Below are 15,300 nucleotides of genomic sequence, written 5' to 3' on the forward strand. Positions count from 1 at the left end.
TCAAAAAGAGAATGAATAATCAGTCCCAACAGAGCTGGGGGAAATTTTTTTTAAGATGAGGGAGAGATGAAGGCTGGTAACCATTCTCTTTCAAACAGAATAAAACACTGCTTCCTCAAATAACCACTCAGAATGATATGAATCAACAGGAAAAAAATAACTGTCCTTATATATTTGCCTTATATACAGTATTGGACAATTAAATGCCAACTCAGTTATTTAGGAATGGCTTGCTAAAACATTGAAAAAGTGTAAGACTTCGTCCTTGTCATAGACCGCCACTTCAGTAGAACATTCGGGGCACATAACTGGGTGATAGATTTCTTCCACGTCTGTCTCTGCCTGTTCTGCAGCATCTTCATGATTAGACCTCATCTTCTTACCGCCTCGTTTTTTCTTTCTGTTCTCTGGGGTTTTGTATTGTAGAACCTCCTCTTTGTTGACAGAACAATTCATCACAAACATTGCTCTATACCGAGTTTTGTATGATTCATGCCTTTGACAATCAGGACACAGCGTGGTCATGCAGGCAGGGCAATTCAAGACAGCATCACTATCTGGAACAGGCTGTTGTTGTTGACGTGGCCTCTGCATTCCAAAACCATGGTAGCCCCATCTCCGTGCATCAGCCCAGGCCTGATCTCTGTTCTCTTTTTCAGGATCATGTAGTAACTCATCATTTGTTGGAATCCAGTGCTCCTCCTCCCCCTCCTCCTCCTCCTTCTTCTTCTTCTTCTTCTTCTTCTTCTTCTTCTTCTTCTTCTTCTTCTTCTTCTTCTTCTTCTTCTTCTTCTTCTTCTTCTTCTTCTTCTTTTCTTGCTCACCTGTGCTGTTTTGTCTTCATCCTCAGAATCAGAATAAAAATATATATCATCATAGTACTTTGTCGAAGCTGTCCCAACGTACCCATTTCCTGAAGAAGACCCTGTTCCCAGGAAGGATCATTTGACCTCCATCGTTTTTATGCTGGAATTTAATTCAGCTTCCATTTCTTTTTCAAGTTCATCTTCACTAGATGATTCACTTTCTCCAGTAAGACATTGTCTGATGAGTTTTCGTTTGGGGTCAGGAGTTCCATGTAAAAGCACTTACACTTCATCCTCAGACTGCTCCAAGCCGGCTCCTGGTCGCTGGGCTCTCCAACTGCGTCGGGGTCATAGTCATCCTGGAGCCGCTCACGGTGGCCTCCGCCTGCGACACCGTCCACCGGCGCCGGCAGAGGATCGGCTTCCTCCGCGGGTCCTTCCCTCTGAGATAATTTCTTAATAATATAATTTCCACTTGATTATTATGAAAAATAATATAAACAGAGGCACTTTAAAGTGCAGTTAGAGCTGTTTGCCAAGCCAGAAAAACTACCTTGCCTGTCTTATTCCTCAAACCTTTCAAATGATAAAACTGAGCAAAATAACCTTTAGGCCACATCTAAAGGAGCACTCTATTCCAAACAACCCTTTGCAAACATAACAAGAATGCAAGTATTAGGGCTACCGGACTTGAAGACATCGTTCAGGATTAGGATCACTATGTGATCTTTTCTGTATCTATAGAAATGTCTTCTATTCATGTAAAGGAAAGACATTCCCCTTGTCTTTCTCATACCCTCTGCCTTCCTCTTCAGATAGGGATGCTTTTGGGGTGTCTATCTGGGTCAGCGCTTCCCCAAAAGCTAGTCTTCTGGATCTCAAATAAATGCTTATTGCTTCCCACTTTGGCCTTTATATTTAGGTTAATAATTATATTCCAAATGAGACCTATTTCCCTAAGACCATAAATATTAAGTCTCAAAGACCAAGTTAAAATATTTATGCCATAAAACTAGATATAATATAGACTGATAAAAATATGAAAACCTGATATCAAGGCCACTTAGTCCGTCACCTATAAGATTTTAAAGGAATACAAGTTCCTTGTTTTATTTTCTTAATTTTTTTCTTCTTTATTGATTTTAGAGAGAGAGGAAGGGAAAAGGAGAGAGAGAGAGACATCGATGAGAAAGAACATCGATTGACTGCCTCTTGCATGTCTCCTCACTGGGGATTTGGCCCACAACCTGGGCATGTGCCGTGACCGGGAATCGAAATGGCGACCTCTTGGTGCATGGGTCGATGCTCAACCACTGAGCCACAACTTGGCCAGGCCAAGTTCCCTATGTTAAATAATTTATCTTATATTCAAATTTTAGCAACTGTGACTAAGGATTAATTGACTTCCATAAAATAATTCAGGAGTAGAAATTTAACTTCTTTATACAATTCCAAGTTAATGAAGTTGTAGGCATTATGTATCTTATTTTTAATCTTATTTACTTCTTAAAACTAAAATATTTTCAAGTAACTAGTTTCTGGAAATTAAACATTTGTTTTTGACTTACCAAAGTGTAGCACAGATTTCAATTTAATATTAAAATTATTTAGTCATTCTAATATGGATAAAAACATTTTACAGATTTAATAACAGATTTTAGACAAAATAATTTATAATTAGAAATTATGTGTATGTAATATTATACAGTCAACCCTCTGTATCAATGGGGGATGGTTCCTGGACCTTCAAGGATACCCAAAATTTGTGGATGATCAATACCTTTATATAAAATGGCAAAGTATTTACATACAGCCTACGCAGTCCTCCTGCATAATTTAAATCATCTCTAGAATACTTGTAATACCTAATACAATGTAAATGCCATGTAAATAGCTGTTATGCTGTATTGTTAAGGAAATAATGACAAGGAAAACAGTCTGTACATGTTGAGTACAAATGCATCTGTTTTAGGCCAGACTAAATAATATATGTCAGCAACAATGTAATATTTTTTTCTGATATTTTCTACTTGCAGTTGATTGAATCTGCACATGAGAAATCCCCAGATATGGAGGGCCAACTATATGTAAATATCTTAATCTTGTGCTTACTATATATATAAATGCATACTTGTTTCTATAATAAGAAAATTATACTTAAAAGTATAAAATGGAGCCCTGGCCGGTTTGGCTCAGCAGTTAAAGTGTCGGCCTGTGGACCAGAGAGTCCTGGGTTCCGTTCCTGCTAAGGCCACGTACCTCTGTTGCAGTTTGTTCCTGGCCTTGGATAGGGTCGTGTGGGTGGCAACCAGTCCATGTGTCTCTGTCACATTGATGATTCTCTCTCTCTCTCTCTTCCTCCCTCTTTCCCTCCCGCTCTATCTGAAGATAAATGCACAAATGTCCTCAGGTGAGGATACAAAGAAAGTATAAAGTAAGAAAAAAAATTAATCTAAAATAGTCTACCTCCAGAAAATAACTTTTGTATCTTAATATTTTTATGACTTTTAAGTGTGGTGTGTATGTGTGTGTGTGTGAATGTGTGTGTGTGTACTTGAATTTCTAAGGACTGAAGGAAGTAGATCAAGAATCTTCTACTGTGGCCCTGGCTGGTTTGGCTCAATGGTTGGAGCATCGGCTTGTGGACCAGAGAGTCCTGGATTCGGTTCCCAATAGGAGCACATACTAAAAAAAAAAAAAAAAAATTCTACTGTGGTTGGATCTGTCCATTTGCAATTGTAATTCTAAAATGAGTTAAAATGATAATAGTTTTTAATTTCAAGTATTAAAATTTACTGCTATTATATCTTCATTGTGAAAGGCAGTATAGAGTGCTGGTCAAGATCATGGTCAATACATCAGAAATCATTGGGTAAAAGATTCACTTTTAAGTAAACAATTTTGCAACTACGGAATACCCATCTGAAAAAGTATGTTTTGATCTACATATTGTATACCAAGATGAATTTCTCATATATCCAAAAAATTAAATAGATAAATAAAGTTGTTACCCGAAAGGGACCAGAACCAAGGCAGTTCTACCGCAGCATGGCCTGGAATATGTAGATTCTTGACTTCATGGAGGAAAGATTTAACAACACAAGGCCTGGTGATTTTGGAAGTACATTTCTTAAAGCTGAGGACAGTGAAACAAAGGAAAGGCTTAGAATGGGGGAAACAAGATCATAGCAACAGGAGTGAGCTAAGGCAGAGCTTCCTTGGCCCTTTGGAAATGTGAGGAAAAGAGTCAAGCCTAGGTGAGGCTGCCTTGGCCCTTTATGAAGAAAGGCACAGAGGCAGAAAAAGTGAGCCATGCTGGTCTGCGTGGACTTAAGGAAACAAGTTAGAGATGCAAAAAGAAGTCCCTTGGAACAGGTTCAGGGGGTTAGGCTGGGACGAGCTGCTGCTGCACACTGCTCCCCGGGATTTAAGTCTCATGGAGATCCTTAGAGCTTAGGAGAAAGAAAGCAAAGATACCTGCCTGGTGAAGGGGGACAGGAGTGTGCTTAAGGGAAAGTCTGCACTGGGTCCCTTGTCTTAGAAGGATTTTATCTGCTTTCTAAAGGCTGGAATTTTAGGGGAGACCACAGTGGAGGATCTCAATAGAATATTCATCAGCTTTCCAGGTGTGTTCTTTAATATGCTAAATAATTAAAATTAGTGTATAAAGAGATCAGGGTCATTCTCTGATCAGTTTCACCTTCTAAGAATGTCACTGAAGAGGGGACTAGTTCTACCCAGCAAGGTCTGGATTGTTTACACCATTTTCTCCTAAGTGTCCTTGGTTAGGGAAGATAAGATTTGGGCATCTGTTTGGCTATCTGTCTCCGCTTTCCCATTCCACTTGCCTAGAAATTTTCCTAGTTTCTTACAATCTGCCTCAAAATCATGCAATTAGTAAAACAAAATATGATAAATTCCTTTAAAACCTGGGAGTAGATATGGTCTCTATAACTGGGCCTCAAAGTCCAGAAGCCATTAGGAGAAAACAATTAATTTAACTGGCTAAAATAAAAGTTTCTACATTGCCAAAAGAATTAAATATTAATATGTCAAAATACGAATACTTTAGAAACAATAATTACCACTTATATCTCAGACAAAAAGCTAATCACCTGAAAATAAAGGGCTACAAATGCAGAAAGTAAGACTAGCATCATACAAAAAATATATAGACATTTATTGAAATTTGTGAAAGAAATAAAAATGTTACTAAACATATGAAATGTTGCTCAAATTCAATGGTAATATGAGAAATACAAATTAAAAGCACTAAGATAACATTTCTCAACTATTTAAAAGTCAAAAGTGAAAACATAAAGAAGTTCCTTAAATAGAAAAGAATTCCCCAAATAGATAAGGCTAACAATGCATCAAATTAGAAACTAAACAAGAAAAGTATTCTCTGCAAATGAGCCAGTACTATATATAATTATATGTACTTAGCAAGATCTATTGTAAACAAATTTTTAAAAAAAAAATAGTTAAATGTCATTCTGCATTTTTAATTTCTAGTTTACTGGTATGTAGGAACTAATGTTGTGTACATTGAGGGAGAGAATATATAAGTTAATACTATGAATTAATGTTTTCAATAAAAGAAAAAAATAAAAATAAATATGCTGTATGCTAAAACAAAACTGGAAATATTATTTAAAACATGATTTCTAAATACACATATTTCTTTGGACATAGAAACAATTTGTACGTTAAAATTTTCATTTTAGTCTTCAAAACCATTTATAGCTAGAAATAAGTGGGGTTCAGTAAGGAAAAGAACAAGAGCTTGAGATACTTATTGTGACAGAAAACAAGAAACTTTTTAAAGTGAGTCCAGGACATAAAGACCCATGAGCCAACTTCAAGGGACCCAGAATGAAAAAAGCTGATACCTCGAATATAAAAAAAACCCAAAAATAGTAATTGATTGAAACACTTTAAATCTGTGAACATCCAGAAGTTTAAAATTATACTCCAAAAAGAAAGAGTAGGAAACCTACTTTTCTAACCACCTAAGATGGCTTATGACCAAGATTTACTTTAAAAAATAGAAGGGGAACAATATTTAGCATTGTCTGAATTTCCAGTAGGAATTGTGTTTCCAAACTCTTAAGGGAAAAGTAGACTTAAACTGAAAAATAGCTAGCTAATCAATGTGCAAGAAACAATAAAATTAGAAAATTATCAGTAGGCAACTCTAATAAAACAATTCACTTGAGCAAGTTTTATTAATTGGAATCAAAACCATTAAGATATTTGTTGCTATGGAACTGAACAGTCAGACGTACAATCTAACCACAAGGAAAGGATCACATTGACCTTACCAGAAATCGCTGATTAATTCTTAGTATCTAACTTCCTGTTTTTAGGAAATAGAGGTTTCAGGAAAACAGTTGATAAACTAAATAACCCTAGGAGGAAATTATCATAGAAATTTTAAAAAATGGGACATTCTATAAGACAGGTTTTCACAGTAAAGAATTTTTCTAAATTAATAGAGATCTAAAGAATATAACAAGCATACACAATGCATGTTGCTGGTTTGGCCAAACCTACTTTAAAGACATTTTGGAGATACCTAGTGAAATGAGCTGGCTTCTAAATGACAGCAATATAATAACAGTAGGGTATTTTTGTTTATTATTTATTTTGTTGTTGTTAATCCTCACCCAAGGATATTTTTTCCATTGATTTATTTTTAGATAGAGTGGAAGGGAGGCGTGGGGAGATAGAGAGAGTGAGAAAGAAAGAAGGAGAGAAACATCCATATGAGAAAGGCACATTGTTTGGTTGCCTCCCGCACGACCTGACCAGGGATGGAGAATCAAACTGCAATCCAGGTACCTGCCCTTGACCAAATATCGAATACCTGACCCTGCAGTCCTCGGGCCAGTTCAGCCAGGCCACAGCAGGGTATGTTAATACTTCAATTTTAATAATGGTTAGAACATTCCCATAGATAATCAACAAGCAAACAGAAGATTCGAACAACACTGTAGAGTAAATGGACTTAACAGACATATATAGATCATTCCATTGAACAGCAACAGAACTCCCGGTCTTCTCAAGCATACATGGAACATCCTTTGATATGAATCACATGATACATCATAGCTCAAAAAAAACATTTAAAAATATTTAATCATACCAAGTGTATTTTCCAACAACAATGGATTAAAACATGAAATTACTGGCAGAAGGGAAACTGGAAAATACACAAGCATAGAAATTATACACATCATTCTTGAATGACCAATAGGCAAGGACAAAATCCAGAGTAAAATTAGAAAATATCTTGAGACAAACCAAAACATAACATAACTTATGTCATACAGCAAAGCAGTGCTAGGAGGGAGACTTATAAGAATAAACTTCTATATTTAAAAAGAAGGAAGTTCTCAAATAATAAACTTAATTTTACCCTTCAAGCAACTGAAAAAAAAAAAGACAAGAAAAGAAGGCAAAAGTTAGGAGAATACAGGAAGTAAATATTAGAGAAGCAATAAATAAAAGAAACAAAATAGAGAAAATAAGACTCGAAAAAAGTCAACAAAAATAAGAGTTGTATTTTGAAAGATCAGCAAAATTGACAAAATGTTAGCAAGACTAACTATAAAAAAAAGAGGGCACTCAAATAAAATCAGAAATGAAAGTGGAAACATAAAAAATAATGCCACAGAAATAAAATGGGTTGTAAGACTATTAACAATTAGATGCAAAAAAGGAAAATGTAAAATAATGGATCAATTCCTAGAAACATATAACCTACCAAGACTGAATTACGAATAGAAAATCTAAACAGACTAACAATGAGTAAACAGATTAAAGCAGTAATAAAAAACCTATGAACAAAGAAAGTCCCAGGACAGATGGCTTCACAGGTGAATTCTACCATAAATTTAAAGAACACCAATGGTTCTTAAACTCTTCCAAAAGACTTGAAGAAGAGTGAACACTTCCAAACTAATTCTATGAGGCCAGCAATACCTTGATATCAAAGCCAGAATAAAATACTACAAGAAAGAAAAACTATAGGCCGATATTCATGATGCACATAGATACAAAAATCTTCAACAAAATACTAGCAAATCAAAGTTAACACCATGATCAAGTGAGATGTAGCTCTAGGATAAAACATGTTTCAGTATATTAAAATCAATTGTCATACACCAAATTATCAGAATAAAGGATAAAAATCACATCATATTAATAAATGCAGAAAAATCAACATAATTCAACACTTTCATGATAAAATTACTAAACAAACTAGAAATAGAAAGAAATTAATTCAACATAGTAACGGCCATATATAACATTCTCAAAGCTATCATACTCAATAGCGAAAAGCGAAAAGCTCTAAGTTTAGAATAAGACATAGATGCCCACTCTCACGGCTTTTATTTAGCATAGTATTGAAAGTCCTAGACATTAAAATTAGGCAAGAATAAAAGTAAAAGGCATCCAACTTGAAAAGGAAGAAATAAGACTATCTCTGTGCAGATTACCTGATGTTATATGTAGAAAATCCGACAGTTACACACACACACAGACCCACACTCAAACTGTTAAATTTATAAACAAGTTGAATAAAGTTACAGAGTATAAAATCAACATCCAAAAATCAGTTGCATTTTTCAGCACTAAAACCAAAAATCTCCAAAGTCGTCAACACCACCAATCATAAGTAAAATGCAAATAAAAAACACAATGAAGTATCACTTTACACCTATTTGAATGAATATTATTTAAAAAAATAAATAAATAACAAATGTTGATGAGGATATAGAGAAATTGGAATTCTTTGAAAAAATATTTTTCTTTATTGATTTTAGAGAGAGAGGAAGGGAGAGAGAGAGGGAGAGAGAGAGATAGAAGCATCAACGAGAGAGAATATCAATTGGCTGCCTCCTGCACTCCTCCACTGGGGATTGGCCTGTAACCTGGGCATGTGCTCTGACTGGGAATCAAACTGGAGAAGTCTTGGTGCATGGGTTGATATTCAACCACTGAGTCACACCAGCCGGGCGAAATTGGAATTCTTATACATCTCTTTTACATTCCCACCTAAGTTATATGCTGTAGGTGGGAATGTAAAATGGTATAACCACTATAGAAAACCATATAAAAGTTATGTGAAAAATTAAAAGTATAACTACACGTGGTTCAACAATCCCATTTTGTGTATTTAGCCAAAAGAATTGAGATCAGGATCTCAAAGAGATATTTGCACTCATTTGTTCACTGCAGCATCATTCACATTAGCCAAGAGGTGGAAACAACCTAAATGTCCATTTATAAATGAATGGTAAAAAAAGATTATATATATATATATATATATATATATATATATATATATATATTCAAATATTATTCAGGCATGAAAATGAAGGAAATCTTGTTACATGCTACAACATGATTGAATCTTGAGGACACTACAGTAAGTAAAATAAGACACTCACAGAAGGACCAGTACTGCATGATCCACATATATTAGGTATGTAAAGTACTCAAACTCTTAGAAACAGAAAGTGGAATGATAAATACAGGGCACTGGGTGGGGGGATGGGCTGTTGCTATTCACTGGGTAAAGAGTTTAATCATGCAAGTTGAAGAAGTTCTAGAGATCCGCTGTACAACATTGTGCTTATAGTTAACATTGTACTGTAGACTTAAAATTTGGTTAAGAGGGTAGATCTAATGTTATGTGTTTTTATTATGTGTTTTTGCTACAATAGATAAGAGCTATGTTATTTTCTTGGTTACTTTACTTCTATTCACTTGCGATTCAGAACTATAACAGAGGCAATGCTAAATTATTGAGATATGGTGGTGCTGGTTACTAATATAAACTATTTTCCAAGAAATAACAGAGTTGTTTTTTTATTTGATTAATTTATTTTTGTTACATATGTTTCTCCTTTTTCCCCTTTGACACCTTCCTTTGCATCACCCACACCCCGTCCCCAGCTTTGTTGTCCATGGCCATCGGTTATGCGTACATGCATATAAGTTCAGTGGTTTATCTCTTTCCTCCTCTTCCTCCCCCTCTTCTGAGGGTTGTCAGTCTGTACCCTACTCCCGTGTCTCTAAGACTACCCTGTTCCTCAGACTGGTATATTCATTACATTCCAAAAATAAGTGAAATCATGTGATATTTGTCTTTCTCTGCTTGACTTGTTTCACTTAGGATGATACTCTCCAGGACCCTCCATGTCATCTCAAAGGATAAGAGAGCTTTCTTTTTTACAGCTGCATAGTACTCCATTTGTCTACTGATAGATACTTGGGCTGTTTTCAGATCTTAGCTATTGTAAATACTGCTGCTATGAACATGGGGGTACATATATTCTTTCTGATTGGTGTTTCAGGCTTCTTAGGGTATATTCCTAGAAGTGAGATCACTGGGTCAAATGTCAGATCAATGTTTAATCTTTTGAGGTAACACCATAGTTTTCCATAGTGGCTGCACCAGCCTGCATTCCCACCAGCAGTGTACTAGAGTCTCCTTTTATCTACACCCTCGCCACACACTTGCTGTTTGATAATTTGTTGATGGCGGCCATTCTGACAGGTGTGAGGAGATACTTCATTGTTACTTTAATTTGCATCTCTCTGATGATTAGTGATGTTGACATTTCTTCATATGTCTCTTAGCCATTTGTATGTCCTGTTTTCTCTTAGCCATTTGTATGTCCTGTTTGGAGAGGTGTCTATTTAGTTCCTCTGCCCATTTTTTAATTGGGTTCTTCATCTTCCTTTTGTTGAGTTGTATGAGCACTCTATATATTTTGGAAATTAACCCCATATCTGATGTATCATTGGCAATTATGCTCTTTCATACAGTGGGTTCCCTTTCCATGTTGATGGTTGTTTCTTTTGCTGTGCAGAAGCTTTTAAGTTTGATGTAGTCCCATGTGTTCATTTTTTCCTTTGTTTCTGTTGCCTTAGATGATGTATCAGTTAAAATTCTGCTGCATATGATGTCCAGAATTTTGATGCCTACATTTTCCTCTAGGATTTTTATGGATTTATGAGTCACATTTAAGTCTTCTATCCATTTTGAGTTTATTCTCGTGTATGGTGTAAATTGGTGGTCTAGTTTCATTTTTTTTGCATGTAGCTGTCCAATTTTCCCAACACCATTTATTAAAGAGGCTGTCTTTACTTCATTGTATGCTCTTGCCAACTTTGTCAAATATTAATTGAGCATAATGTCTTGGTTCAATTTCCGGGTTCTCTGTTCTGTTCCACTGGGCTATATACCTGTTCTGGTGGCAGTACCCGGCTGTTTTGATTACAGTAGCTTTGTAGTATAACCTGATATCGGTATTGTGATCCCACCTACTTTGTCCTTCTTTTCAAGATTGCTGTGGCTATTTGGGGTCTTTATTGGTTCCATATGAACTTTTGAAGCATTTGTTCTAGTTCTGTGAAAGATGTCGTTGGTATTTTGATGGGGATTGCATTGAATCTATAGATTGCTTTGGGTAATATGAACATTTTATTTATGTAAATTCTTCTAATCCATGAACAAGATATGTTCTTCTACTTTTTTATATCTTCCTCTATTTTTTTTCAATATCCTGTAGTTTTCTGCAAATAGGTCCTTTACTTCTTTGGTTAAGTTTATTCCTAGGTATCTTAATTTTTTTTGCTGTGATGGTAAATGGGATTGTATTTTTAGTTTCTCTTTCTGTGAGTTCATCATTGGTGTATAAGAATGCCGTCGATTTCTTGACGTTAATTCGTATCCTGCTACTTTGCCAAACTTATCATTAAGTCTAATAGCTTTTTGATGGAGCCTTTAGGGTTTTCTATGTATAATATCATGTTATCTGCAAATAATGACAGTTTCACTTTCTCCTTTCCAATTTGGATCCCTTTTACTTTTTTTCTTCATATCTGATTGCTGTGGCTAAGACTTCTAGTACTATGTTAAATAAGAGTGGCAAAAATGGGTATCCCTGATTTATTCCTGTTCTTAGGGGAAATGCTTTTAGTTTTTGCCCATTGAGTATGATGTTGGCTGTAGGTCTTTCATATTTGGCCTTTATCATATGATTCTTTTATTCCCACATTGCTGAGGGTTTTTATCAGAAATGGGTGCTATATTTTTCCAAATGCTTTTTCAGCATCTATTGATATGATCATGTGTTTTTTTATCTTTCATTGTGTTTATGTGGTGTATCACATTTATTGATTTGTGAATATTGTACCAGCCTTGTATCCCTGGGATGAATCCCACTTGGTCACGGTGAGTAAGTTTTTTTGATGTATTGCTGGATTCCATTTGTTAGTATTTTGTTAAAGATTTTGGCATCTATGTTTACCAGGGACATTGGCCTATAGTTTTCTTTTTAGTGTTTTTTCTGGTTTTAGAATTAGAATTAGGCTGCCTTCATAAAACAAGTTTGGAAGTCTTCCTTCTTCTTGAATTTTTTGAAATAGTTTGAGGAAAATGGGTGTTAGTTCTTCTTTGTATGTTGGGTTAAACTCCCCCGTGAGCTGTCTGAGAGTAAATCCATATTATTACATTAAAAAACTTGTCTCCTTCAACATGTACCTGCCTATTTCCATGCAAATACTGATAATCTTATTTTCCTGCAGAGAAGATGGAAGGAAGGCCTCCTCAAAAATTAAGAATATATATTTTTTCTAATGCTCTTGCATAATGCCAAGGAAAGAAAAATAAAATATGAAATAAAGTTATTCAAATTCTCAGGTATATTGGGGCACTGTGCTGCAATCTTTCTGTGTGTCATACATTTGATTCTTAAATGTCTTATTCTTTTGGGTGCTTATTATTGAAAACACAATGTGAACTCTTCTATATGTTTTATGTAGGTTTTAAATAAAGGACCATTGAAAAAGCCTGCCCATCTTCTACCTGTTAACTCTACTGAAAATAAGTATCTTCAGTATACAGTTCCCCAAGGAAAGGAAGCTGTTATGTCTCTCACATTGTTTCCCAGCATCTGAAAATGAGCCTGGCAAAGAATAGGCATTCAATATATGTTTTACTATGAAGTACTGCACTAGAATGGAGTGGAGTTGGGGGAAGGGAGAGAATCTGAAAAGAATAGGAAACATAAATATACATTTAAGTAAATTGTGATCAAGATGTGAATCCCATGTTTTCTCTAAATCTTGAGGAATCTCTGTTTCCTATGGCCAATTGAGAATTTACTGGAGAATGTCATACCAGACATCTACTTTCTAAGATTTCTTTTTTTTTTTCTCTCAAGTTTTTCTTTTTTTTTGTTTCATCAATCAATTTTTGTTACAGATGTTTCTCCTTTCCCCCCCACTAGTTCCCCCCACCCCCTCACTTCCTGCCCTGTCCCCAGCCTTATTGTCCACGTCCATTGTTCATGCATACATGCATATAAGTTCTATGGTTTATTTCTCCCCCACCACCCTCTCTTCTGGGGATTGTCAGTCTATACCCCACTTCCACGTCTCTGAGACTATCCCATTCCTCAGACTGTTGTGTTCATTATATTCCACAAATAAGTGAGATTATGTGATACTTGTCTTTGTCTGTTTGGTTTCTTTCACTTAGGATGATACTTTCCAGGTCCCTCCATATAGTCTCAAAGGATAAGAGATCTTTCTTTCTTACAGCTGCATAGTACTCCATTGTGTATATGTACCACAGCTTTTTTATCCATCTGTCTACTGATGGACACTTGGGTTGTTTCCAAATCTTAGCTATTGTAAATAGTGCTGCTACAAACATGGGGGTACATATATTCTTTCAGATTGCTGTTTCAGGCACCTTAGGGTATACTCCTAGAAGTGGGATCACAGGGTCAAATGGAAGTTCAATTTTTAATTTTTTGAGGTAACACCATACTGTTTTCCAAAGTGGCCGCACCAGTCTGCATTCCCACCAGCAGTGTACTAGAGTCCCCTTTTCTCTACAACCTCAGCAACACTTGTTTGATAATTTATTGATGGTGGCCATTCTGACAGGTGTGAGGTTTTACCTCATTGTTGTTTTAATTTGCATTTCTCTGATGATTAGTGATGTTGAGCATTTCTTCATATGTCTCTTAGCCATTTGTATGTCCTGTTTGGAGAGGTGTCTATTTATTTCCTCTGCCCATTTTTTAATTGGGTTCTTTGTCTTTCTTTTGTGGAGTTGTATGAGCAATCTATATATATTGGAAATTAACCCCTTATCTGATATATCATTGGCAATTGTGCTCTCCCATACAGTGGGTAGCCTTTCCGTTTTGATGATTGTATCTTCCTCTGTGCAAAAGCTTTTGAGTTTGATGTAGTCCCATGTGTTCATATTGTCCTTTGTTTCTATTGCCTTAGGTGATGTATCAGTGAAAATTCTGCTGCATGTGATGTCTGAAATTTTGTTGCCTACAGTTTCTTCTAGGATTTTTATGGATTCATGAGTCCACAATTAAGTCTTTTATCCATTTTGAGTTTATTCCTGTGTAGGGTGTAAGTTCATGGTCTAGTGTTATTTTTCTGCAAGTAGCTGTCCAATTTTCCCAACACCGTTTATTAAAGAGGCTGTCTTTACTGCACTGTATGTTCCTGCCACCTTTGTCAAATATTAATTGAGCATACTGCCTTGGGTCCATTTCTGGGTTCTCTGTTCTGTTCCACTGGTCTGTATGCCTGTTCTTGTGCCAGTACCAGGCTGTTTCGATTACGGTGGCTTTGTAGTATAACCTGAAATCTGGTAATGTGATCCCTCCACTTTGTTCATCTTTTCAAGATTGCTGTGGCTATTCGAGGTCTTTTTTGGTTCCATATAAACTTTTGAAGTACTTGTTCTAATGCTGTGAAGTATGCCATTGGTATTTTGATGGGGATTGCAATGAATCTATACATTGCTTTGGGTAATATGGACATTTTAATGATGTTAATTCTCCCAATCCATGAATAGGGTATGTACTTCCACTTTTTTATATCTTCCTCTATTTCTTTTTTCAATTGCCTGTAGTTTTCTGCAAATAGGTCTTTTATTTCTTTGGTTAAGTTTATTCCTAGGTATCTTAATTTTATTATTATTATTATTATTATTTTGCAGCAATGGTAAATGGGATTGTTTTGTTAGTTTCTCTTTCTGTGAGTTCATTCTTGGAGTATAAGAATGCCATCGATTTCTTGACGTTAATTTTGTATCCTGCTGCTTTGCCAAATTCATTTCTTAAATCTAGTAAATTTTTGATGGAGTCTTTGGGGTTTTCTACGTATAGTATGTCATCTGCAAAAAATGACAGTTTCACTTCCTCCTTTCCAATTTGGATCCCTTTTATTTTTTCTTCCTGTCTAATTGCTGTGGCTAAGACTTCCAATACTATGTTAAATAAGAGTGGCAAATGTGGGCATCCTTGCCTTGTTCCTGTTCTTAAGAAAAATGTTTTAGTTTTTGCCCATTGAGTATGATGTTTGCAGTAGGTCTTTCATATATGGCCTTTATTATGACTAGATATGATCCTTCTATTCCCACATTGCTGAGCATTTT

The 15,300-nt window shown here is 35.6% G+C and overlaps 1 protein-coding gene across 1 annotated transcript in view; it reads right to left on the reverse strand.

The window, feature by feature from the left end:
* Nucleotides 1-219: 219 nt before the first annotated feature.
* The window catches only part of LOC118617367 (E2F-associated phosphoprotein-like), a 135,603-nt gene continuing 120,522 nt past the window's right edge, over nt 220-15,300 (reverse strand). The window contains 3 exon segments of the mRNA XM_036243309.1: nt 220-747; nt 825-1,108; nt 1,111-1,261. Of these exon segments, the coding sequence (XP_036099202.1) occupies nt 220-747; nt 825-1,108; nt 1,111-1,261 (963 nt within the window).

The sequence above is a fragment of the Molossus molossus genome, unplaced genomic scaffold (genome assembly GCF_014108415.1).
Source record: "Molossus molossus isolate mMolMol1 unplaced genomic scaffold, mMolMol1.p scaffold_m16_p_1, whole genome shotgun sequence".
Taxonomy (NCBI): domain Eukaryota; kingdom Metazoa; phylum Chordata; class Mammalia; order Chiroptera; family Molossidae; genus Molossus; species Molossus molossus.